The following is a 24,972-nucleotide window of genomic DNA, read 5'->3' as shown; positions in this document are numbered from 1 at the left end:
GGTGCCACAGGTAGCCATGGGACTAGCTGGCCGGGTATAACACCAGGGCGAGTCCAGCAGTTAGAGTATCAGTAAACTGTAAGTTCTCTCTTATGTTTGGATAAAAACTCATATGAAAGGAAGTTGTAGTATCTTCTTCCCTCATTCCAGTGGACTGGCTTGCATGCACCCCCAGCTTGGGGACCACTAGGGACCACTTTGCAGTTATTAAAAATTATGTTAGAGAAGACTACCTATAAAGACGTGGGAAAATAGTCACAGCATTATGAATGGTAAAAGTTTCAAAAACACGGATGCCCAGGTGGCTCAGTGGCTGAGTGTCTGCCTTTGGCTCAGGGGGTGATCCCAGGGTCCTGGGATGTAGTCCCACATCGGGCTCCCCACGGGGAGCCTGCTTCTCCTTCTGCCTATGTCTCTGCCTCTCTCTGTGTCTCTCATGAATAAATGAATAAAATCTTTAAAAAAATTTTATTTTAAGTTTCAAAACCAGGATATACAGGATAATTTAATTTTATACCTTAAAGTGTATACACACACATATGACAGTTATTCATATAAATGGCAAGGGCAAATCAAAATGTTTGTCTAATAATACTCCTGCTCATCTGCACCTGAACCAAGCTGCACCTTCTGGGGTAAGTGGGTGTGGAGGGAACACAGCACCTCGGGAAGAGCGAGAGGAGGTAGCTGCGGCAGGGATGAGCTCCCAGCATTGGGGGACAGATGAGAGCAGCCCAGTTGAGCCGGGGCCTCCTGATGACTGGATTCTGCCGGCCCTGGTTCTGCCGCCTGTGTGGCTCCCTGCCGTGTCCTCTTCCTGGGATCAGAGACAACAAAATAATAGTAGTATTTATTATCGCTGCTGCCGTGTATGGAGGCCCCAATAAAACCATTGGCCCTTCACACACATCCTTTCTTTAAATCCCATTAACAGCCCCTAAGAGGGCAAGTTCTTTCACCTTCATTTTTTATAGATAAGGACACTGGGCCCCAGAGGTTCAAGTCCCCCTTCGCCCCAGGCTTCAGGGGCAGGGAGCGGAGGAGCTAGGCCCTGGGGCGCCCGGGGTGGACTGTCTGGGACCCTGCGTTCCCTCCCCTCTGCAGCCCTGCATCTGGGCAGATGGTCAGTGGGGAACTTGGACTCCTGTCCCCAGGCCCGCTCTGGGGCCACCAGCAGCAGCAGGCAGGAGGCTCTCAGGGACACCTCACGAGGCTCCCGGTCCACGGGATGGCCCGCCCAGCCCCCGGCAGGGTTCCCACTCCCGAGGCCGGCCAGGGAGCGCACGTGTGCGTGTGTTCATGTGTGACGGGAGGTGTGTGCGGACGTGTTTTGAGAGGCACACAGACTCTCTCCAGCCCAAACTGGGGATTGAACTTTCATGTGAGGCACCAAAGGCAAAACATGTGCTCTGTACACTTGCCAACTCAGAGCCTCTGCCTCGAGTGGCCTACTTTATGGATGAGAAGAAAAGCCCCACACACGTTTAAGAGGCCACCAGGGGAGCTGATTATGATTTGTAAGAGCAAATGCTGTTACCCACAACTCCGTGTTTATGGATGACCTCTGCTCACTCTCACTAGTGTAAACTCTGCACAAGACACCGTATATACGCGGGCCAACCTAGCACTTGGCGGGCAGACCCAGGCTGCACTGGTCAAGGCGCCGGGAGGAGCGGGGCCCCAGGGCGCCCAGATGAGCACTGACACCAAACAAAGGCCGGGAGGACAGCTGCTCCTGCGCGCAGCTGTGTGGCAGTTGATGGAAGGTGACAGATCCCGTTAAGTTATGCAGCTGGGTGCACGCAGAGGAGCCGTGTCCCCGTAAATCAACAACAGGCTCCTGCAAGCCGGGGGGCGGGGGGGGGGCGGGGGTTGGCACAGGCCCACTGCCTGGGTGAAAAGGAAGAAAAAGAAAGGAGGAAGGGGAGGGTCTGTGATTATCCTACAACTCTTTTTTTTTTTTAATTTTTATTTATTCATGAGAGACACACAGAGAGAGGCAGAGACACAGGCAGAGGGAGAAGCAGGCTCCCTGTAGAGAGCCCAATGTGGGACTTGATCCCAGGACCACGGGATCACAAACTGAGCCAAAGGCAGATGCTCAACCACTGAGCCACGGAGGTGTCCCTGTGGTTATCCTACATCTTTGAAAGCCAAACTTTGAGCCCCAGGATCCCCCAGTCACCCAGTCCAGAACCCCTGGGAGAGTCTCAACACTGCCCAACCTGGTGCAGACAGCCTGGGATCTGGAGGGGACACAAGGGTGCTGGTTCTCTCAAGACAGTTTGCCTCTGCTCCTTGATCTGCCTCAGCCTGAAGGCACTGCTCCCCGACAGCCACAACCAACTGATCTGCAAAATGGGCACTGGATTCGCTCCCTCCAGTCCTTCCAGCTTTATCAATCCTGCTTTCAGGACTGTGCAGAGCCTGGGGGTGACATTCCTCCCCTAGCGGTGGAAGACAGGCTATGGACCGCCAGAGCTAGAGAGCTCACAGTAGGCACTGTGCCTGTCATCTCTTTCACTTTGCAGATGAGGAGAGGTCGCAGGCAGGCCCAAGGTTGATGATGGAGCTTGAAAGCAGAGCCCAGGTCTCTCGGAGGCCAGCCTGGGACCCAGTGCCACAAGACGACCAGGTGAGGTCTCCTGCTTTGCAGCTGCTACAGTTTGCAATGGCACTTGCTCTAAAAACGATGGCCCTGAAATAAAACCTAACGGATTAATTCCTTAAAAATATGGTGTTTGGTAAAATAAATAAATGTGTAAATAAAGCCTTCCACTCCAGCTATCTTAGTTTTGCTTTGCTTCCCGCCCGCACCCCCATCACCTACTGCCCACAAGGCCGGAATACATCGCTATTATTCACAGAGCAGCGCCGCTCCTGCAGACACCATCAGAGATGCTGAGCCTCTGGGAGAAGGTGAACAACCTCAGTTGTGTTGACTTCCGATACTACAGAAACAAAGGGAAGGGGGAAGTGGGGACAGAAGGGAGAGTAGAGGGAGAGGAAGGGTGGTGAAGGAAGAGCTGTGGCTCCCCCTCTCTTCCACAGCCTGGGGGCTGCCTTGTGCTGCCTACCTATTCTACCTGCAATGCTGTGCACATTTATGAAAAATCACACACACTCTGCTTCCCTCGGGTAACACCCTGTTTAGTATTTAGAAAGGGAAAATCTCTTTTGAGATCTTCTCAAAACTAATGGCAAAGGGGGACACCTAGGTAGCTCAGCGGTTGAGCATCTCCCTTCAGCCCAGGGCATGATCCTGGAGTCCCGAGATCGAGTCCCACATTAGGATCCCTGTAAGGAGCCTGCTTCTCCCTCTGCCTGTGTCTCTGCCTCTCTCCCTCTCTCTCTCTCTCTCTCTGTCTTTCATGAATAAATAAATAAAATTAAAAAAAGAAAAACTAATGGCAAAGTTGCATGACTATGAATGCACCAATGCCACTGAACGTATGATTACAGATGGTTGAAATGCTTAATTTTATATTACATATATTCCACCACAATTTCTTTAAGATTTCATTTATTTATTCATGAGAGACCCAGAAAGAGAGGCGGAGACACAGGCAGAGGGAGAAGCAGACTCCCTGTAGGGACACCACTGTGGGGCTCAATCCTGGGACCCTGGGGTCATGCCCTGAGCCACCCAGGCATCCCTCCACTACAATTGTTAAAAAGGAAGAAAAACCTAATGGGAATAAAGAGAAGAAAAGTGTTCGATTGTTTCCGAATCTAGCTGCTGGAAAGACTGTCCAAGCTTGCTGGTGCTCATAGGAGGGAGTGGCACCCACGAGGGCACACCTCGGTCGCAGGTACCCTCAAACTTTGAGTCCTCACCCGTAGGAAGCAGGGCAGGTCCGAGGCTCCGTGTCCGCGGGGTGTGCCTGGGCTCTGAGCCTTCGGTCCAGGCTGCATCTACACCCATTCTAGATGAAGGGGGAACAGGTTCTCAGAGGCTGTGTTCCAAGGCCACAACCCTGGGAAGGGTGGATATAAAATCATTCATCAGCAGAGCTCATGAGCGTGCCAGGTACTGTGCTAGATGCACACATAGACCTTGCCCTCCTGGAAGCCCCAGGAGATGCACCCTTAAGTCCCACCTGTGTGGTCACAGGGCTGGTGGAGGAACCCCAGGAGCACATGGGGGACAGGGGCGGGGGTTGCTGACTCTGAGAAGCTGGGGTGTGAGGACCTGTGCGGGGAAGGCCCCAGGTCAGAAAGTATGTGCCATAGAAGTGACTTGAGAAACACATTATTGGTTCCTCCCAAAGTTAGACACAGATTTATCGTGTGCCCCAGCAGCTCCACTCCTAGGAAATCGACGAGAAAGAATGGAAAGCACCACCTCAAACAGGTGTCTGCACATGCACGTGTACAGCGGCATCATTCACAACAGCCCCCAAGTGGAAGGAGCCGATGAACCGACAAACAGCATGTGGATTGACATGGTCAGTGTGTTATTCAGCCATAAAATGGAAGGAAGCCTCGGAAACCTCATACTAAGTGAAATAAGCCAGACACAGAAGGACAAATACTGTACGATTCCACTTCTGTGAGGCACCTAGAGTAGTGACATTCATAGAGACACATCTGAGGTTCCTAAGCTCTAGACATGAGAACGGGAGTTGTGGTTTAATGCGTATAAAATTGTTTGGAATGGTGAAAAAGTTCTGGGAATGGCTGCACAACATTGTAAATGTACTTAAGGCCACAGAATTACACAATTAAAATGGTAAATTTTGGGTTACATGTATTTTTCCATAATAAAAAAGAGTTCGCCAGTTACTTAACTCCTCGTTAAGTAACAAGGGGAAAAAAACGAGCCCTTATCACCCTCAGATTACGTAAGGCGGAGCGAGAAGCCAGAAATAGGTAGGTGGGCTTTTGATTCCTTCAATGGCACACCCGATTTTCAGACCAAGCTGCTCACTGCGGTGAAAAAAATACTGGATAAAATAGAAACAAACTCCTTAAAAGCATCACTAAGCTGACCAGATAGTAACTATCAGGCTAGAACTAAGGGCAATGGAAACCCAGAGGGGTAGAGAGCATTGAAGCATCTCAGCTGCTTTGACCTTGAGAGCTGTTGCTAAAATGGACAAACTTGGGCGCCTGGGTGGCTGTCAGTTAAGTATCTGCCTTTGGCTCAGGTCATGATTCCAGGGTCCTGGGATCAAGTCCCACACCGGTCTCCCTGCTAAGTGGGGAGTCTGCTTCTCCCTCTCCCTCTGCCCACCCCTCCCCAGCTCTCACATGCCTCTTTCTCTTTCACAAAAATAAATAAAATCTTTTTAAAAATAAAATAAAATAGACAAACTAAATGGATCTTACCTTAACAGCCTCTTGGGGGCAAAGGAACGGAAACCAAGGCCCGGGATTCCCCCAAGACAGGGCAGCCAACAGGACACCCTCTCCCTTGGAAGCTTCCACTTGGGCCCAAGCCCATTCTCCCCGCCTTACATGTGCACACAGCCCAGGGGTCATGGCAAGACGCCTCTGCAGCCAGCAAGCAAGATGAGGGAAAACATGAAAGGAACAACACATCCCTGGGCACCAGCCCTAAACTGGATTAGCAGCCTCGAGTTACAGGGAAATTCGAGCTCAGAATCTGGTGTAGGGCGATCGCAGACGGGCCCAGCCTACTGGACCAGCACAGAGTCAATAAGCATTAGCAGCTAGCATCTCCATCTCCACCTACCCAGTCCCTGCCTCCTCCCAGCCTTTGTGACCTCCTCCGGCTGCACTGGCCTCCTCCCACTTCCTGGAAGCACCCATGGTCTCCTGGCCGCCCGCCCCCCCCCCCCCCCCCCCCCCCCCCGCCAGGCCTTACCCTTGGGGCTCTACATTCTCTCTGGGAGCAGCTAACCTGTACTCATCCTTTTGACCTTGGCTCCACTGACATTTCTGCAGGTAACCTTGCTCTGCCCCCAAGTCTAAGTCAGGCCCCTTGGTAAATACACCTTCATAAAACTTCCTTCCCTGCTTCCAGAGCACTTAAATTAGTTTAGTTTTTTTTTTTTTTTTAAGGATTTTATTTATTTATTCATGATACATACAGAGAGAGAGGCAGAGACACAGGCAGAGGGAGAAGCAGGCTCCATGCAGGGAGCCTGGCGCGGGACTCGATCCCGGGTCTCCAGGATCACGCCCTGGGCTGAAGGTGGCGCTAAACTGCTGAGCCACCCAGGGATCCCTTAAATTAGTTTTGAATTAGACATTTATTAGTGGGATTATTTGATTAATATCTCTGTCCCTCACAAGACTATAAACACCTTGGTAGCAGAAAATCTATCTGGTAATATTCGTCATAAATTCTAGTATTTAACACATTCAAAATTATTTTTGAATGGCTGAATTGCAGAAGCTCAGAACACAGTTTCTCCCAACTTTGCCACTTTGCCTTTGTCAGGCACTGATCTTTCTGAAATTTAGTTTCTCTTCTTTCATAATGGAATAGTAAGACCTACCCACCTACTTCCCAGGGTTCTTATAAAGTCCAAATAAACCCCAATATATGAACAATGTAAGGAAATTTATTATAGGATTATAGCTGGAGTAATATCAAAGTATGCTATATGACCAACACTTTTTGGGTACTTACTATAAACTAGGCACTATGCAAAGTGTTCCAAATACATTATCTGATTTAATCCTTATTTTAAAAACCGTGAAGAAGATGCTAAGGTTTTTATTCTACGAACAAAGAAATTGAAGTCCTAAGAAGTTCAAGACATCTGCTTCAAATCCAGTTGAGGAATTTGGGATCTGAACTTAGGTCTCTCTGGTCCCAGTGCCTGCACACTCTTAACCTCCATGCCTCAGTGTCATCCCAGAGCCCCGCTTCGCCAAGCCCTGCTCTGAGGCAGTAACGTCCACTCTGGAACTGACTGGCTGGCTGGTTAGGAATCAAGGAGTGAATATCAGAGGTCCTCTCCTATCCACGTCTTTCCTGAATTCACTAGAACAAACATATCAGAGCACAGCACTGCCTCGTATAAAGAACCTAGATCTGCCGGGCAGACCCAGCTCTGCAAAGCCTTCTGCCTCCTCACAGAATGTTCCCATGATTCTGATGATGGTGCTACTTGCCTCATCTTGTCCAAGATCTGCTTGGTTCAAGATGACTTTACTCTCGCCCTCTGCTTGCAAACAAACAGTTCAAGCAGTCTTCAGGAATCTGAAGATCATGGGAGGAGAGGCTGATACTAGAAGTGTTTTCTCATCTAACCAAAGGTTTTTAAAAATGCTCTTTCAACCTTAAGACAAAAAACCGATTTAAATTTTTGCCACGTTGTCTCCAGATGCAAAAATACTGTTTCCTAAGTTTTTGAATGGAATTACACTTCAGTCTACTTTGGAATCAGCTTACGGTTTCCATTTTGCTCTTTGGAAGCCTGTCATGTGGTTATGACAAAGCTGCTTTCAGCTTCAAACACCCAAGGAGTGGGAAAACCTTCTGTCCAGGGCCTAGCAGAGTGATGTATGTACGTGGTATGTCCTTAAAATCCCTCTGGGTAGTAAAGATAAAGAGTGAAGAGTTCCCACTGCTGTTTTCTAGGACCCTGAGATTAATTCATATAAACAAGAAAAATCCAAAACAGTAAGAGCTCGATGATTATATTTCGAACATCTAAACTAGGTTATGAGTAGATCGCTATTTTACTTTAAACATACGCACACTAAGTTTACTTTCTGCAAAGAGGCATTTCCAGCTTCTACTCCAAGCTCAAGGAAATTAAAACACACACATATCCCATCTCAGACATATTTTCACCAAAGATAATGAACAGAACAGACAAAATCAGTCTGACAGGTAATTTACCACTAATGGTTTGATTTCATCAGTCTAGCCACAATGCATTATGAACTAGGAAAATTAGACAAGTCAAGAGCATGATAGTATCAGTGTTTAATGTTTATTTTCCATTACCTGGCAGCACAATTATTCTCAATAAAATATAACCATTTTCTAAGAGAAAAACTTGAAGCAGGTTGGCTCATAAAACAGTAACTATTAAAGTTTCAAGCAGACTCAGCTACTTGGAGAAGGAGACCATGTGCCTTTTATTGATGAGCAGTGTGAAAAACAGACAACAATGCAGACTGATCGCTCTGTTTAGGTGAAATGAAGGGAAACAAGGGCAGTCTCTGCACAAATCACTTCCATACTAAGTGAAAGATGGTTTTCTCCTTCACTTTTGAATGTTATGCAAAATGTAGTCATTTTCAAAATGAGTGGACAGTTCTGTGTTGGTTACCCCAACCCAAAGCAACATAGAACAGAGATCTTGAAAATCTTATGTCGGGCAGCCCGGGGGCCCAGTGGTTTGGTGCCGCCTACGGCCCGGGGTGTGATCCTGGAAACCCGGGATCGAGTCCCACATCAGGCTCCCTGCATGGAGCCTGCTTCTCCCTCTGCCTGTGTCTCTGCCTTTCTCTCTCTCTCTCTCTCTGCTGTCATGAATAAATAAATAAAAGCTTTAAATTTTTTTTTTAAAAAAGAAAGTCTATGTCAATATAGACTAGATCAATAAATATCACACATACTCTGGTGCCTTAAGCTGAAGTATAAACTCATACCAAAGGGATTGAGACAAGAGTCTTAATAGATCTCACTGCCTATCAGACTTCTCAGATACTGAGTTCAAAAATGGGTAAGTTGTTTGAAATTAGTCTTGGATACTACTATACAGAGAGATTTTTTCTTCCTAACGATCTGTTTTGAAGAAAATAGCAGAACACGACCCGGAAAAAAATTAGATTCCTTACATTTTAAATGTAATTGAAATGTTCCTAATTTTACTATTGTCCCTTTAACCAATCCCAAACAAAGCATCTGAGAATTCAAGAAGAGTTTTAGGATAGCATCTTAGGAGTGGAAAGAATTACACCACCAAAGCTGAATGGGGATAAAACAGTTTCTAAGGCTTGATTAGGTCAATCTAGATCTTTCCACCAAGAAGAGTAAATTGAGGGCTGATAGAAAAAGAACAGCAGTAGTAATAATAATAGAGCTATCGCAGGGACTCCAGTGTGTAGAAACTGAAGCACTTACAGTTGAGAATGACTAGATGTCCTGTTTCTCATGCAGCTCTCCCACACTAGTTTAGCACCCAGTGATAATGAATCGCTTAGTACCTTCATGATTGCTATTCCCCTCCTTCCTTGTCCATGTTTCTACTGGCTTGTTGGTCTTTCACTTCTTAATTTCTGAGGGCTCTTTATATATTAGGAAGATTAGCCCTTTGTCTTTGACAGATTCTCTATTTCTTTTGTGTCAGTCTTGGAAAGGTTTTTTATCCCTGGAATTTGTCCATTATATCTAAATCTTCAAATTTACTGGCATGTTTCCATAAAATACTTTTTTAAAGATTTATTTTTCAAATTATTCATTCATTTGAGAGAAAGAGCATGAGTACACACAAGTGGTGGGTGGAGCAGGGGGAGAGGAAGAATCTCCAAAACACTTCACACCCAGCGCAGAGCCAATGGGGGTCTTGACTGAAGGACCCTGAGATCATGACATGAGCTGAAACCAAGAATCAGACACTTAACCAACTGAGCCATCTAGGCACCCCTCCATAAAATTCTCTTACTATCTTTAAATATCTCTAGAATTTGCGATGACATCACCTCCATTTTTGTGCTTGATATGGACTATTTACTTTCATCAGTTTTATTAGTTTTTTTCAAATGGCTGTTTTTTGGGCTTTACTAATCCCTACTTGTGTGCACTTAACTATTTTTTTCTTTTAATGTCATTACTTCTGTGGGTTTAATTTGTTGTCTTTTGCTTATTTATAGGAGGTGAACTGTCATTTTCAGTATTGTTATAATATTTTTTAATTTCCATTGTAATTTCTTCTCAGACCTCTGAGTTATTTACAAGTGTACTGTTTAATTTCCAAGCATATGTGATTTTTATAGTTCCATTTGATGCTGATTTCTTGTGTAACTCCACACTAGTCAGGGAGCACTCTGTAGTTCACTGAAAGTTGCTGAAATTTTCCTTAACTGCCCAACATTATGTCAATATTGGTAAATGTTAACATGCACTTTAAATGAACATGCACTCTAACACTGAGGGTGAAGTGTTCTACACGTATCAATTAGGGCGAATTAATTAATGGTGTTTACATTTCTATATCCTTGATTTTTCTTCACATGTTCCATCAGTTATTAAGGGAGGTGGTTAAAATTTCTGACCATATTGCGAATATGTCTCTCTCTTCTTTCAGTTCTGACAGTTCTAGCTTTCCATGTCTTGAGGCTATGTAAATAGCTGCATGAAATTCAGGCTTTTTGTATCTTTCTGATAAACTGGCTCTTTTACCAATATGAATATCTTTATCTCTAGTCATCTTTTTTGCCTTAAGTCTAATCTATAACTCTGTTTCATTGTTTTTTTCATTCTTTTAAACTTTTTTGTGTAGTTGCATGACTCCTGTAAGTTGTATATTTGTAAGTTTTGATTTGGTTTGGTCAAGTAGGACAAACTTTTTTTTTTTTTTAAAGATTTTATTTATTTACTCATAAACAAACAGACACACAGAGAGAGGCAGAAACATAGGCAGAGGGAGATGCAGGCTCTCTACAGGAAGCCAGATGTGGGACTTGATCCCAAGATCCCGGGATCATGACCTGAGCCAACAGCAGATGCCCAACCGCTGAGCCACCCAGGCATCCCTGTATGATAAACTTTTAAGTAAAGCATTTAATCTTTTCACATTTTCTGTATTATTTTTGTTTTGACTTACCATCTATTTTTTTTTAAAGATTTATTTATTTATTTTTTCATGATAGACATACAGAGAGAGAGGCAGAGACACAGGAGGAGGGAGATGCAGACTCCATGCCAGGAGCCCGACGTGGGATTCGATCCTGGGTCTCCAGGATGGCGCCCCGGGCCAAAGGCAGGCGTTAAACCGCTGAGCCACCCAGGGATCCCCACTTACCATCTATTTGTTTTCTATTTTTCCCATCTATCCTACATTACCATTTTTCCCCACCCCCCCTTTTTTATGGTTTTCAGTATTTCATTTCCTTTACTACAGTTTTAGATTACAGTAAGTCTCCTGATTCATTAAATCTGATATAAATTAGTACTTCCTAATTTATAACTCTAATTTATAACTTCCTAATTTATAACACTTCCTAAACAATGTCAATACCTCAGAATATCTTGGCTCTATTTGCCTCTCATCATTTGTATTACTCTTGTAATATATTTTAGCCATGTGAGCACACACAAGTAAACATATGCATGTGTGCAAGCCCCACAAATCATACCTATATACTTAACTTTTTAGGTAAATTTGTTTTCACTATGTCCCATGTAACCGTTATGTTCAATTCTTTATTTTCTATTCTTTTGTCTTCCTGAGTTTCAGTCTGGATATTTTCTTTTGACATATCTTCTGGTATAATTCTCTCTTCAGCTGTATTTAATATGTAAGCTCACCTTTGAGTTCTTAATTTCAGTTACTTTATTTTTCAGTCCCAGAATTTCCATTTGAATCTTAAAATTTCTAGTTCTCTACTGAAATGCTTGATCTCTTCATTTAATGTCTTCAACATTCTAATCACAGCTTTTATAAAGGACAATTGCAATATCTGGAACTCACGTGTAACTTTCTATTATCTGTTTTTCTCTATTGATTTTCATCAGTTATTGCTTTATTTTCGATTTTTTTTGAATTAGATATTCTGGATGACCTTATAGTCAAGCATAGAGGGTAAATTACTTTTAAAATTGTAAACACATTCCCACCCTCTTTCTTATTGTGCCATAATTGGCATACAAGGAAATTCAGAGATCCTAATAGTTTGAGGAACTTTGACAAATACATAACTCATGCCCCTATCAAAATATGGCACATTTTATCACTCCTATGCCTCCTTCCCAATAAATTCCCTTTCCACAGAAATTTCAAGAAATGAAGGTATAAACAAATTGTGGTATACACACATAATGGAATATTGCTCTGCAATAAAAAGATGATACACTCATCATAGGTTCTGGGTCAATCACAAACATTCTGCTGAATCAAAGAAGTTAGACAGAAAAGAGTGGATGTAGTATGGCTGCGTTTACATGGAACCCCGGAAAAAGCCAAATCTAATCTATAGTTATAGAAAGCCCATCAGTGGTTGCTTGAGGCCAGGGACAGAGGACAGGTATTGGCTGAAAAGGGGCACATGGAATTTCTCAGAGTGATGAAATGTTCTTTGTGTTGTGGTACTGGCTTACACAAGTATATGCATTTTTCAAAACTAATCAAACTGTACATTTAAAGTGGGTTTATTTTATGTAAATTCACCCCAATAATATTTAAAAAGGTTATCAGCTTTCCAAGTTGTTCTTGGCTGGAAGGTCCATCTGATACAAATTAATCTGCCACAGAAGCCAGAGCATGTCTATTAATATAATTTTGTATATGACATCAGCCCTATTGCTTAATATTCTCAGTTCTGTATTATTTTCAGGGTTTAATGCTTTAAGTCATTAACAGATAATTTTAACAACATGGTATTAAGAGAAAGTCTTAGGTCATTCAATAGTATTCTGGTACTATATCACCAAGCTCTTTTATTAATACTCTCAGTATTCAACACCTGGATATCTCTCTAAAAATAACAGATGATAATTTTTATCTGTTTATCCACAGGACATTGTGTACAATTTCATCAAAGTCTTTGCTGAATCTAAGATTATATTTATAGCATTCCTTTCTGGTGAAAGGGATGGTGGATACCATTTTTTAACTTCAGAAAAAATTGTCCATTTTGAGACTTGTGAATATTTTCTCTATTACCTATTGAACATCACTGACCTGTTCTTCTTGGAGTCCACCTGCAAGTTCTTCAGGAAGCAGAAGCATATTAGGATGTAGTTGGCCTTGTCCTGGAGATAGAGTCATTTAAAACTTTTCATAGCTTTTCCTTGTTCTGCAATCATATCCCTGCATTACTTATTTTACACTTTCCTATTTGAAGATTATTCTGTTTGCTGGAGATGTAGGCCTCGTAAGTCTTTATCTGAATATAGCTTAAAAAGCACTCTTAGCAGACGTCAGGATAGTTGAAGGCCTTAATTCAATGGATTATTTCTGTTATATAATCTATATTAAGCAGACATCATTCAATTTTCCAAATAGGTAGGTGGCATCATGTAATTATACTGATGTGCTACATATTTCCTTTTATTTTCTCTTAAATGCCCTTCATCATGCTTCCAATCGTTAGATTCATGTATTTCCTTACAAATAAATGCCTTATTTAGGTATCACACAGCTTGCCTTTCTTATTCAATCTATTTCACTTGGATTGAATCTTACATATATTTCTCCATTTGCATCTGGTATGAAGTGTTACTTTTGAAAATTCTAATACAAATCACATGCTCTTTTTAAACAGATGCCCAAAAGATTTGCTTTTCTTTATACTCTATTTCACTAGACTATATCTTGGTATTGATTATTTTAAGTATTAGTTATTTGCTGTGCTTTTTCAATATAGAATTTCAATTTCTTTCCTAATTTCAGGTTCTTGAAGTATTTTTATTTTGCTTTTTTTAATTTATTTTTTATTTTTTTTTATGAACTCCTAGTATTTCCATGTTTGATCTTTGCCTATCTTCAATGACACTTTTTAGTTAAAAAAAAAAATCTTGGGCAGCCCAGGTGGCTCAGCCTTCAGCCCGGGGCATGATCCTGGAGACCTGGGATGGAGTCCCACGTCAGGCTCCCTGCATGGAGCCTGCTTCTCCCTCTGCCTGTGTGTCTCTGCCTCTCTCTCTCTCTCTCTCTTCTGTTTCTCATGAATAAAATCTTTGACTTAAAAAATTTCTTTAAAAAATTAAAAAAATTTTTCTTTATACTTTAAGGTATTATTGATGTGCTTTTACGTTCCTATGTACAATCTGAAATATTTCCTTCTAATCCTTTCCTGAGTTGTCAAGCTCTTATAATTGTTTTATGTTGTTCTTTCATGTGTTATATGTCATTTCTTAGACTCTGAGTTCCTTTTGCAATAATTGTTTTCTTTTGTGAGCACGTTTCCATTTAACACACACGTTATTGTGCTCTTTATTCTCTAATTTTATATGGGATTTAGCCTTAATACTATTATTTTGCTCATTTTTGTGTAAAATTAATTTTCTTGAAGTTTTGAAACAGGATTCAGGAAAGCTTTGTTAACAGATTCATTCTTGTGTTGTTTTTGCATTGTGTTAAAAAAAATGACAGCTTGATTCCTGGGATTTCCTGGCTCTACTCCCTTTCCCCACTTTGAACTAGACAATCTTTTGGGTCTGGTGTACCTATCCTGTTCAATTTAGATTCCACTCTCAGCAACTTTTCTTCAATGTGACTTGTTCTGAAGAAAGCTCTGGCAAGTTGGTTTTGAGAATTCATGGAGGCTAGAATGTTTTAGGCCCTCAAGTCCTGATGGTTATATTGTGGTTCTCTGGTTCTCAGAGCTAGTTAGACACTAACCTGTTGCTTTTTTCTTGTTCCTCTGAGACACTAGTTTCATTGCCTACCTCTAAGGTGTTGGTGCTTTAATCCCACCTACTAGTATCCGGAGGGTTGCAAGAACACCTTATTACCATCAATAAGGTATCAATAAGGTAAGAATATTTTTACCATCAATGTGATTATGTTGTTGTTTCAATGTGTAAATTGAAAAACTATGCTGTCACCACCAGAATCTTCTCCATGTATTTAATTTTATACCAAAGTATGGGGATTTCTTTTGGAACCACTATTGTTATTAAATCCATGCTTTTCCTAACACTTATTGAGAATATTTCACTTCCCATTTTAATGTTTCATGGCTTGGATGATCCAATTATTTAAAACCAGGCCTCATCAATTGAAACTATGCTTCATCAAAGCCGTCAGTATTTCTTATATTTGATAAACTCCTTACTTCACCTCAACAAATACTCAAGAATTATGTCATTAACATGTTACCAAATTATGCAGCAATAAATCTTAGCTCAATCTCAGTAGACTGGCATGACCACAACACAAGTGGCCAATCTGGAAGGCACACTAATAAAACTACTTGAGATTGACCGTTTTTTTTTTTTTTTAAGTTTTTTTTTTTTTTTAATTTTATTTAGTTATTCATGAGAGAGAGAGAGGGAGGTGGGCAGAGACACAGGCAGAGGGAGAACCAGGCTCTATGCAGGGAGCCCGATGTGGGACTCGATCCCGGGACTCCAGGATCACGCCTTGAGCCAAAGTCAGATGCTCCACTGCTGAGCCACCCAGGCGTCCCAAGAGATTGACCATTTTTAATGCACCTACTCAACACAGGTATAGGTCAGAATTATATATCAGCTGCCCTTTACCAATCTCAAAATTATAAACATAAAAGCAGGGATTCCATCGATTTTGTTTACCATTTTATCTCTAGAGGTTAACTCTATGCTTTAACACCTAAAACAAATTGAATTTGTTGAATGAATGAATGGGCTCTTAGCAGACTGCTGTATTAACTCTCTTTCCAACCTCCTATTCAGTGGGAGATGTTTCAGTATTACCCATCATTTAAGATAGCAACTGTATGTTGTCTGATGCTGGCTCTGTAGAAGCATTATTGCCAACTAAATATGCTACAGTTGTTTAGAATGATAAGATGGGTAAGAAGGTTGTCACTGTTCAGGCAATCAATTTGGCTAATAGAACAAGTGAGGAGACAAGGACATGATCAAAGAGGGTAATCGTAAGATGAAGCCAGATGTCAGAAATGTTACATCAGATCTGGTCAACTAACATAAGGGGCCGAATTCCAGGAATCTCACATTTAGAACTATGTCATCCAAAGATGCTGGGATTGCTCCTTGTAAAAGTTTTAGTTTCCTCCTTGACACAGCTGTGTTGGTCTCCCTAGATGCCTTTGATTCCTCTTTTACTCTAACTCCCCTCCAGGAAAGCTGGACACTTTAGACACAGGGCCTCAAATAAGTCTCAAAACAGCCTCTGTGAGTAGCCAGTCATCTGATGGTCTAAAGCAAACAGCCAACTAAAGAGACAGAGAAGGGAGGGGAGATAAAAGGCAGGCAGAAGAAAGGACCCAGAAAGAATCATTTTGCATTCCAATGTACTTCTTAATCAGCAGATAAGAAGAGTGTTTTGGGAGTTAATTTTACTAGATAGCAAGGCTTCTTCACCTTATGATTTGCTTTAAGTCTGAACTGAAGCAATCTGTCAATGGGTTGGGTTAATTAAAGTAACAAGCTATTATACTCACTACCTAGAACATTAAGATACTTATCAACAGAAAGCCTTCACAAGGTTGAAAATACAACAGTAGCACCTACTTCAACCAGAATATATGTCAACTATGCACAGAAGTACCATCTCTGAAAGAAGAATCTGGCCTGAGGGGAATCCCTGGGTGGCTCAGCGGTTTGGCGCCTGCCTTTTCCCAGGGCACAATCCTGGAGTCCCGGGATCGAGTCCCACATCAGGCTCCCGGCATGAAGACTGCTTCTCCCTCCTCCTGTGTCTCTGCCTCTCTCTATGTCTACCATGAATAAATAAATAAATCTTTAAAAAAAAAAAAAAAAAGAAGAATCTGGTCTGAGACCCTTAAAATAAACATCTTGATAAAGACAAAAATGAAAAATGCTAATTAGCATCTTGTCTATGGAATCTATGTACCATGTCACTGTCCATGCCTAAGTAAGCATCTGGTTGAAATCATGTTCAGACCGACTCACTTTGAGACTACCAAAACTTCCCTGTATCTGTGGCTAGATGTCACTCATTTAAAGTCTTTTTTTTTTTTTTTTTTAAGATTTTATTCATTCATGAGACAGAGAGAGAGAGAGAGAGAGAGAGGCTGAGACACAGGCAACAGAAGAAGCAGGCTCCAATGCAGGGAGCCCGATGTGGGACACAGTCCTGGGAGTCTGCTATCATGCCCTGAGCCAAAAGCAGACGCTCAACCACTGAGCCACCCGGGCCTCCGTAGACATCACTCATTTAAAGAGAAATTTTGTATGTAGATTTTTGGAGACCTCCACTACCTCATATAGGGAACTATTAAAAATCAGAAGTAAATACAAGGTGAGTGAACTCCGATCTCAAGGGAATGCTCTAATTAGAACCATTTCTTTCATTATTTATTCGGTTTGTAAAATATGATTTCAGAAAACCTTTCCCACCAAGGTGAAAATTCTTAAGATCCAGATGTTATAAGAATGCTGTAACATAGTCTCAAATATTATCTGATAGTATAGCATTCCTACATTTCCCAGACAACAATGTCAATTGAAGCTTTTCTTAGGCTGCAGTTTCAAACGGACTTTCACCAAATTGCAAGCATTTTAATGGAGATGTAATAGAAGTCAAATCACATTTACCACCCTTCAGCACCCCATAATGGGAGCATATAATGGGACAAATACTCAGAGTTTGGCAGAATTTTAGAAAAATGTTCTTTCCTTGATTTTAAACTCTTCTAGTGGCATGTACTTGAGACAAGCATGAGGGTGAATTATGAAATATAATGCTTTAGAACATACATTTTTTTAAAGAATTTTGTATTGTGTAATTCCTTATTCCTCACAACCAATCTTCTATCACAGCACTGTCCAGAATAATTTTCTGAGGGTGAAAATGTTCTATATCTGCTCTAATACAGTGGCCATAAACTCCACGTCCCTGTTGAACATTTGAAAAGTGACTGAATTTTCATGTTTTAATTAATTTTAATGAAATTTAAGTTGCCGCATGTGGCCAGTGGCTACAATAGTGGACAGCACAGTTTCAGAACTCAAAGTGAAAGCAGATATCCATATTAAACAGAGATTAACGAACACAATGGCCAGTCCAGAACGTCAGCCGTCTGCCGGTAGAAAGAGAACCACTGAAGTCTGATGATTTGCAAGGGAGGGAGAGGGATGTTGGTTTACTATTTATGTAACTAAAACTAGAAGAGACCAGCAGAAAGCAATACCTACTCCCCTGCCACCTCTAAATTCATAATAGATGTACATAATATATAAAACAAAGTATTAGTTTCAATATGCCACATAAAAATTAACTTAGCTTGGAAACAGATGCTCCCAATAGGTAGAGAAGTTACTAGTTTCTTCCTCAAATGATATTACTTAAACATACCAGAATATGCTTTACTTAAGTTGATCACAAACTTTAAAAGAGACATAATGTAACTAATCAAGATTTCTCTTCCCTTCAGTTTTAGGCTTATCATTTTGTGCCTCCATAAAGTAAGGCTATGAATGTGAGGGTCCCTATTGGTTTTGTCCTTTTATCAGTGAGACTCAGTTCTACTTGAGTGAACTCAAGTTCTCTTACCTAAATGTGAACAATCTCTCAAGATGCCCAGGAGGAGAAGGGTGGCCTTGAATGTTATCCTGAATCTTCACTGGTTACTCCACCATCAGCTTATTACAGAGTTTGAGGTCTACCTCTGCAAAGGCTAATGCAGCCTCATTTATTCTGATGTCCTCATGACTTTTATCAATATTACAAGATTCATGACAAGTTTCAATGCTACTTGCAGTGTGAGCCACAACTATTAGAACTACCTGATTTAGCTACCAGCATTGGTGATTTAAAAATCTTTACCAAAAACATTTTTCTGAAAACACAGAGAGGAAGTAAAATAAAGAGAGGAGAGGGTTGATGAGAAAAAGTAAGAAACCAGACTTCTCTAAATACATTTTGTAGTGGTTTGTTAAACAGTTACCTTGTTCTACAAGTGCTCTGTTTATGAGAGTGCCATGAAAGTTTTTTTTTTTTTTCCTTTTTTTCCTGTGGGAGAAGGGAAGCAATGAAGGAAATGAAAGAGTTCATTTAAGTGCCATATTCACATAAGGCTAATTTGTAAAAGCTCAATCCAGCTGAATATATTTACAGCCAGCCACCACTGGCCCACAAAACTTCAGTTGAGAAGACTAATTGAGATTCTTCGGGAGAAGTCCCTTGTCTTCAGTGGTTACAGAATGTCTCATTAGGCATTCTGTACTCCCCCTTCCCTAGAATACCAAGGCTGACTCTGCTTGGCCTGGGTCTGCAGCTTGTGAATTTCCAATAGATTCTCATACACCATTATTGTTAGGCTGTTGATTTTGTTTTGCAGCCTCCTTTGCTTTTTGTGGGTTTGTGTGTGTGTGTGTGTGTGTGTGTGTGTGTATGTGTATGTGTGTGTGTATATATATATTTTTTGGTTTAAAACTAAAGTTGCATTTAACAGAACTGTGTTAGTTATACTGAAATACTGTTTAAAAAAAAACAAACAAAAACAAAACTGTGCCCCACACCCAGGAATGTAATATACAGGCTACAGTCCCTATTAAACACCGTCTCTAGTCATGTACCAGAAATGTACTTCCTATAAAAGAGGATCATTAGAGGTGATGGCTAGAGTTCAGAGAGACTAGAAAACTCCATAAAATCTTATTTTCTACCCATTTTCAATTCTCTATATAGATGTGATCTGGAGTATTTGACTTTTATTAGGCCAGTGAGAGTACGACGTCCATTTGACTATTTTTATTTTCTTCTTGACTAAGATGACATGTTGTAGATTCCTGTGTTTTTTAAATGCCTAAAGATGTTGGAGAAATTAGTGTCCTGGGAAACTACGTGTTTACTTTAAATATTTAATTGGAGGATCTCTCCCACAAGCTGGAAAAGAATCTCTTAGCAAAATTATGGAATAACTCTTTTTTCCCTCTCACTGCTTTCTTAACATCTAGTTTTACCAGCTTACAAAGTAGCGTGGCATGCAACTGAACTAACACAAAGGTCTCCAGATATCTGCCATTAATACTGTTAAGAGTTTTCATCTGCATGTAACAGCGGTGACATATACCCACCCACTTAACATACACATAGGTGTGTATATGTACACAACACATCTGCCTAAGCCCAGTTTGGCTGAATTATTCTATTTATGCTTTTCCCGTAAGAAAAGAAATCTGCAGATTTGCCTCTAACTAAAAGGTAACATCACTTTTATGGAGTAAAAGGTAAAATTCCTTACAGTTGTAAAATTTAAATAAGTATTTTTTTTCTAATTAAATATAATAACATACTTGAATATGCTTTTTCTTTCAATTCCGAACCACTTCTTTATAAACGACATGCTGAAGTAAAGCCTATTAGCAAATGAAATTCCATTTACAATTTATTTCAGCCTTTAATATATTTTCTACTAAAAATCGTCAAGACAGGAAAATATTACTGGTTCTGTTATTACAAAAAAAATGAGAATTTTTAATTCACAAAGGATGAAAACACATGACATTGATTTCACTGTACATACAATATTACAATAAACTAATTTGCTGTAGACTAATAAAACATTTAAGACTCCACATACACACACATGTACTCTGAAACAAGAAACACAGGACAATTTTTAATCTTTGTTATGTCCACAGCTACCAAGAGAAAGAGCATCACTGGTTTGAGTCTAATGGTTTTTCTGCCATACAATCACTACATAGGCCAGTTCTAAAGCATATTGTATTGTTCAGGACATTGTTAGGCAAATATAAACACATTCTCATTTTGGGTCTTTTTCTCCCTGCCCAAAACAATCTGCTTTCCACAGCTATCAAGTAGCTTGGTTTGTTAACAACTTAACAAGACCACAACAACAACTAATATTTTTACGACAAAACTCAGGTGAGAGATTTTTTTAAGCAGATTGTACACAAAAACTATTTGTTCCCAAGGAAGGCAAACTGTAAATTACCAATGCCATTCTAAGAAAAGGAGTCTTGGTCACAAATCACTTTCAAATATTGATGAAGAAATAAAAATTGGAGGGAGGATAGTGGAGGTATTGGCATGGCAGGGAGTAGAAAAGGTGTGAAAAAATGAGGAAATACATTTACCACAGGAAATAATGGATTCAGTTGATTTTTTAAAAATGAGGTATAAGAATATGCCAGTAAATGCAAAAACAAGAAAAAAAACTGAAAACCAAAATGCACATTTCCAATGGAAAATCTCTAAACCTCTTATGGTTTTCTTTATTCAGATTAGACATTTCATATACATCAGTTAATCTAGAAAAATACATCTTAAAATATCTTCAACAGACCATGCTCTCTGTAACAAAACCTTCCAAACCCTGTTTTATTATACAAATTAATCTACATTAGTAATGTAAAAAGAAATTCTCAAATTTAGCAATGTCACTTTCCATTTGACATCCGTCTAATTTACATATGGGTTTCCACTATTCATACTGCAGTTAGAATTCTGTAATAAATTTTTTTCTAATGTATTCTGTACATATTAAGTTATCTAAAAGGTTCCTCTTGTAGTGCATTTACCATTTAGCAAGTCTATTCAGTATTTTTCCAGTACCATTTGCATTACAGTGATTTGCCTGTAAATGTAATTAAAATCTAAAAGTGCACACAGTTAAGTTTCTCAAATAACAGCCTATTTCTGGAGGAAACCTAATACTCACGGAAAAGATTACCAATATCATGATTAGAAATGTCAGGTTAGAATGTACTCTGAGACTATACAACAAAATTATATACGTAAGCTAAAGGACATTAAGTCTTTAGCTTATATTTACATCAAATAATGTCTGTTTCCACAAGGTCATACCAAAAACTCAGTATGGCACTAGATATAATTAGGATTGTTAGCTATAAATCAGCGTAGCACACACAGCCCCAAAATACCCTGAACTGACTTGTGCTAAATTAAACTCCAGTATATCACAGTGTGTTAAGTAATATTAGTGTGCTGCCCAAACAAGCGATTAAGACATCCATCCAGTAAGGATAGTGTGCAACACAGTGAAGGCGGCAAGCCTCTGCCAAGGGATTACAACTGGGTTATAATGAATTGTAATACTTAAGACTGCCACTGCATGCAGAAACCCTGAAAAAGAAATACACAGGTTTCAAAAAGGATATACTTCATTTTGTTTAGAATGCCCAAGAGCGTCTTCAAAATAACTGATAGTGAGTACTAGTCTATCAAGTGATGAATCCAATGAATCATGAGAAGAAATTCTACATTATCCAGTTTGAGAAAAAAAAAGTAGTTTTCTTACCAAATTATCCAGTGTATACGACTGGTTAGAACTGCAAGTTTGATTTTTACTGAAATTCAGAGTATGAAATGCAAACATTCAGGATAAAATTAATTCAAAATTACACACAGTTATATCAACTTGCAACAAAGCAGCAAATGTGAGGGCCTAACACACATTTTTGACTCTCCCATTCCCTTCTGATCCCTCAAAAAAGTGCAAAATCAAAGAGTCACTGCTTGGTCCAAAAATAAAATACATCACGTATAAGAGTTTCAAATCTGATGGAATTCAGCTTCTATTCCACAGGTTGTCTTCAATAAGAATCAACGCCCAAAGATGGAATTTATTTCCAGTAGAATTAATTCTACAATCTGATTTTGGTAGACAGTATGAACTGCTATATTACCAGTCTCTTTCTCTGGCTTTAACAGAGTGGGACCAAAAACAATTGCTATACTCTGATAGGTCATTCGGTTTTTTTCTCCATTTTCTATAACTCTAAGGGATGGAAAAAAAAATTGTTAAAAGAGAAAATAAAACATACGAGAGGAAAAATTCTTCAAATTGTATCATAAACATAAACAGTGCATTTAGAAATGAGAAATAGTACTCATTTTCCTAAGATACATACAAGCTACTTAACCAAGCAGAATTCAGTCCAAATATCATGTGAAGATTTCTTTTGGATAAACACAGCTAAAAGGTATAATTACAAATACTCTAACAAACTTTAAACGTGTGATGTTTCAGTTTAGAGTTTAAAGTAAGACACAGACTTAAGTATAAGCTACAATTCAGGTAACAATAGTCAATCTATGAGGATGATAGGGAAAAAAATTTCATTAGGTTTCAGAGATTAAATTTGCATTTTATTAATTCTATGTTTGGTTTTTTAATCTCCCTCACTGGGATAATTTATTTTATTATTCTAGTATTCTCTCTGTCAGAAGGCAAAAATCAGTTATTAAAATGGCTATGTAGTAACTGAAAGCCATGATGGCTTTAAGGTAATTTAATATTCCTCATTGGATAACCAACATCTCATCTTCATGTTAATTAACTTCAACAATTTCTGAACACTTACACACCAGGCTTTATATAACTGCTTCGCATATAATATTCGCTTTAAGTAAATATTTTTTATACCAGATCATTTACCTATGAGGAACAAGACCCAGGGGAGTTCGCTTCTTCAAGTTATAAAGACAGCAAATAGCATAGCCAGAATCTGAACAAGTAAGTGTCTGAGGGACCCTGGCCTCATGGGTACCATACCACACCTCATAACCATGCATTTCTTACCTTTTTCCTTCTTTTTCCCTAATTACTATTTCTTTTCTGTGGTGAACCTCTTACCTTTTGAGATGTCTAAAAAGAATCTGCATTGTATCTTGATTTGGCTTTGGTAACTGTCTGATTAGATCCTTAACAGCAGCAACTCGCTGTCTTGGTTCTTGTTCTAAGGAAAAAAAAAAAAAGATAATGAGAGATTATGCATGAAATTGAAGACAGTGACAGATTTTAGAACCTGACATTTGATAATACACAGTGACACCTGGTGGTCACATTTAAAATTTCTGAAGTAAAACAATCCTATGAAAAAATTTAAGAGATCAAACAGAATGTAGTCTACAGCTTAGTCAATACAGACTTTCAGCATCTAGAAAAAAAACTGAGTTTAATGACATACTTACTAATTGCATTAACAAAATCATTAAAATGGTTAAATGTAAAAAGAGGTTCTGGTAATTCTCGAAAAAACATTTTGAGTGCTCCAGTAATAACATGAATATCTTCCCATTTACTATCATTCAAATCCAATTTCTCATCTGAAAAACAGAATAGGAAATTTTTAAAAATCACTTTAAACAGATCCTGAAAGTAATGAGTATGCTGTTTGCACATAACAATAGGGAGTATGATCTTACCATGATTGACTGCAAATCTCAGTTTCTGGATCACTGCAAGGTTGCCACTTACTCTGTATATCCCATCAACATCCAAACCTAAGAGAAAATTACAATATTTTTGTGTTTAAATTAGGTGTTTGCCTCTTCTAAAGATGGCTGCATGTTTCAGAATCCTTATTCATTAACATGAGCCTAAAATCAAATGGGCAAATACTCTTCTCCTCTAACTGGCCTTTTAAAGATCCTTGGCAGAGAGAGAGGGGGTGGAGATATACTCTGAATTCTGTTTAATAAACAGCAACAATTCTAATTTGTTTAATCATGTAGACTGTGGAACATCTCAAAAAAATCATCTCATTAAACTTGAAATACTAACAAATTAAGATATACCTGGGGATAGTTCAGAAAGTAAAGGAAATCAGAAGATAAAATTAGCCCGTCTATTTTCCTGCACATTTCGTAACGTAAATGTACATATCAAGGCAGTCTTTTATTTTTTTTTTTTAATTTTTTTTTTTTAGATTTTTTTTAAGATTTATTTATTTATTCATGATAGACATAGAGAGAGAGGCATTAACACAGGCAGAGGGAGAAGCAGGCTCCATGCTGGGAGCCGGACGCGGGACTAGATCCTGGGACTCCAGGATCGCGCCCTGGGCCAAAGGCAGGCGCCAAACCGCTGAGCCACCCAGGGATCCCCCAAGGCAGTCTTTTAAAAATAGTTGTCCTATTAAGGGCTTGTAATAAATAAACTTAATAACCAATTAAAATAAAGATTCTATAAAAACAATTGCTACTTTGATATTCACTTCTTTCATATATGGAATAGAATCATGTGAAATTCACGCAAGTAAGCCTAAAAAATCCAAATATTCATTAAATGATAATGCTGTACACATTTAACAAAGCACATTATCTGATGTGCTATTCATAGAACTTCAAATAAAGGCACAGTGTCTCTATTGTCATGTTGACAAGAAAAGTCAGAGACAAGATCTGAAACTGGCAG

General features: G+C 39.7%; 1 protein-coding gene across 27 annotated transcripts in view; it reads right to left on the bottom strand.

The window, feature by feature from the left end:
• Positions 1–24,972, bottom strand: part of ARHGAP12 (Rho GTPase activating protein 12) — a 154,430-nt gene that overhangs the window by 6,668 nt on the left and 122,790 nt on the right. For 10 of the 27 annotated variants that reach the window (XM_072825464.1, XM_072825481.1, XM_072825470.1 and 7 more), the window contains 5 exons: positions 23,982–24,059; positions 23,748–23,882; positions 23,410–23,512; positions 3,838–3,926; positions 456–817 (listed from right to left, as the gene is read on the bottom strand). In XM_072825464.1, the coding sequence (XP_072681565.1) occupies positions 573–817; positions 3,838–3,926; positions 23,410–23,512; positions 23,748–23,882; positions 23,982–24,059 (650 nt within the window). In that variant the 3' untranslated portion in view covers positions 456–572. The other 17 variants (XM_072825476.1, XM_072825484.1, XM_072825485.1 and 14 more) reach the window with 12 other exon arrangements.

This window comes from Canis lupus, chromosome 5 (genome assembly GCF_048164855.1).
Source record: "Canis lupus baileyi chromosome 5, mCanLup2.hap1, whole genome shotgun sequence".
Taxonomy (NCBI): Eukaryota; Metazoa; Chordata; class Mammalia; order Carnivora; family Canidae; genus Canis; species Canis lupus.
The sequence above is the reverse complement of the archived record's forward strand: the minus strand, read 5'-3'. Positions and strand labels throughout refer to the sequence as shown.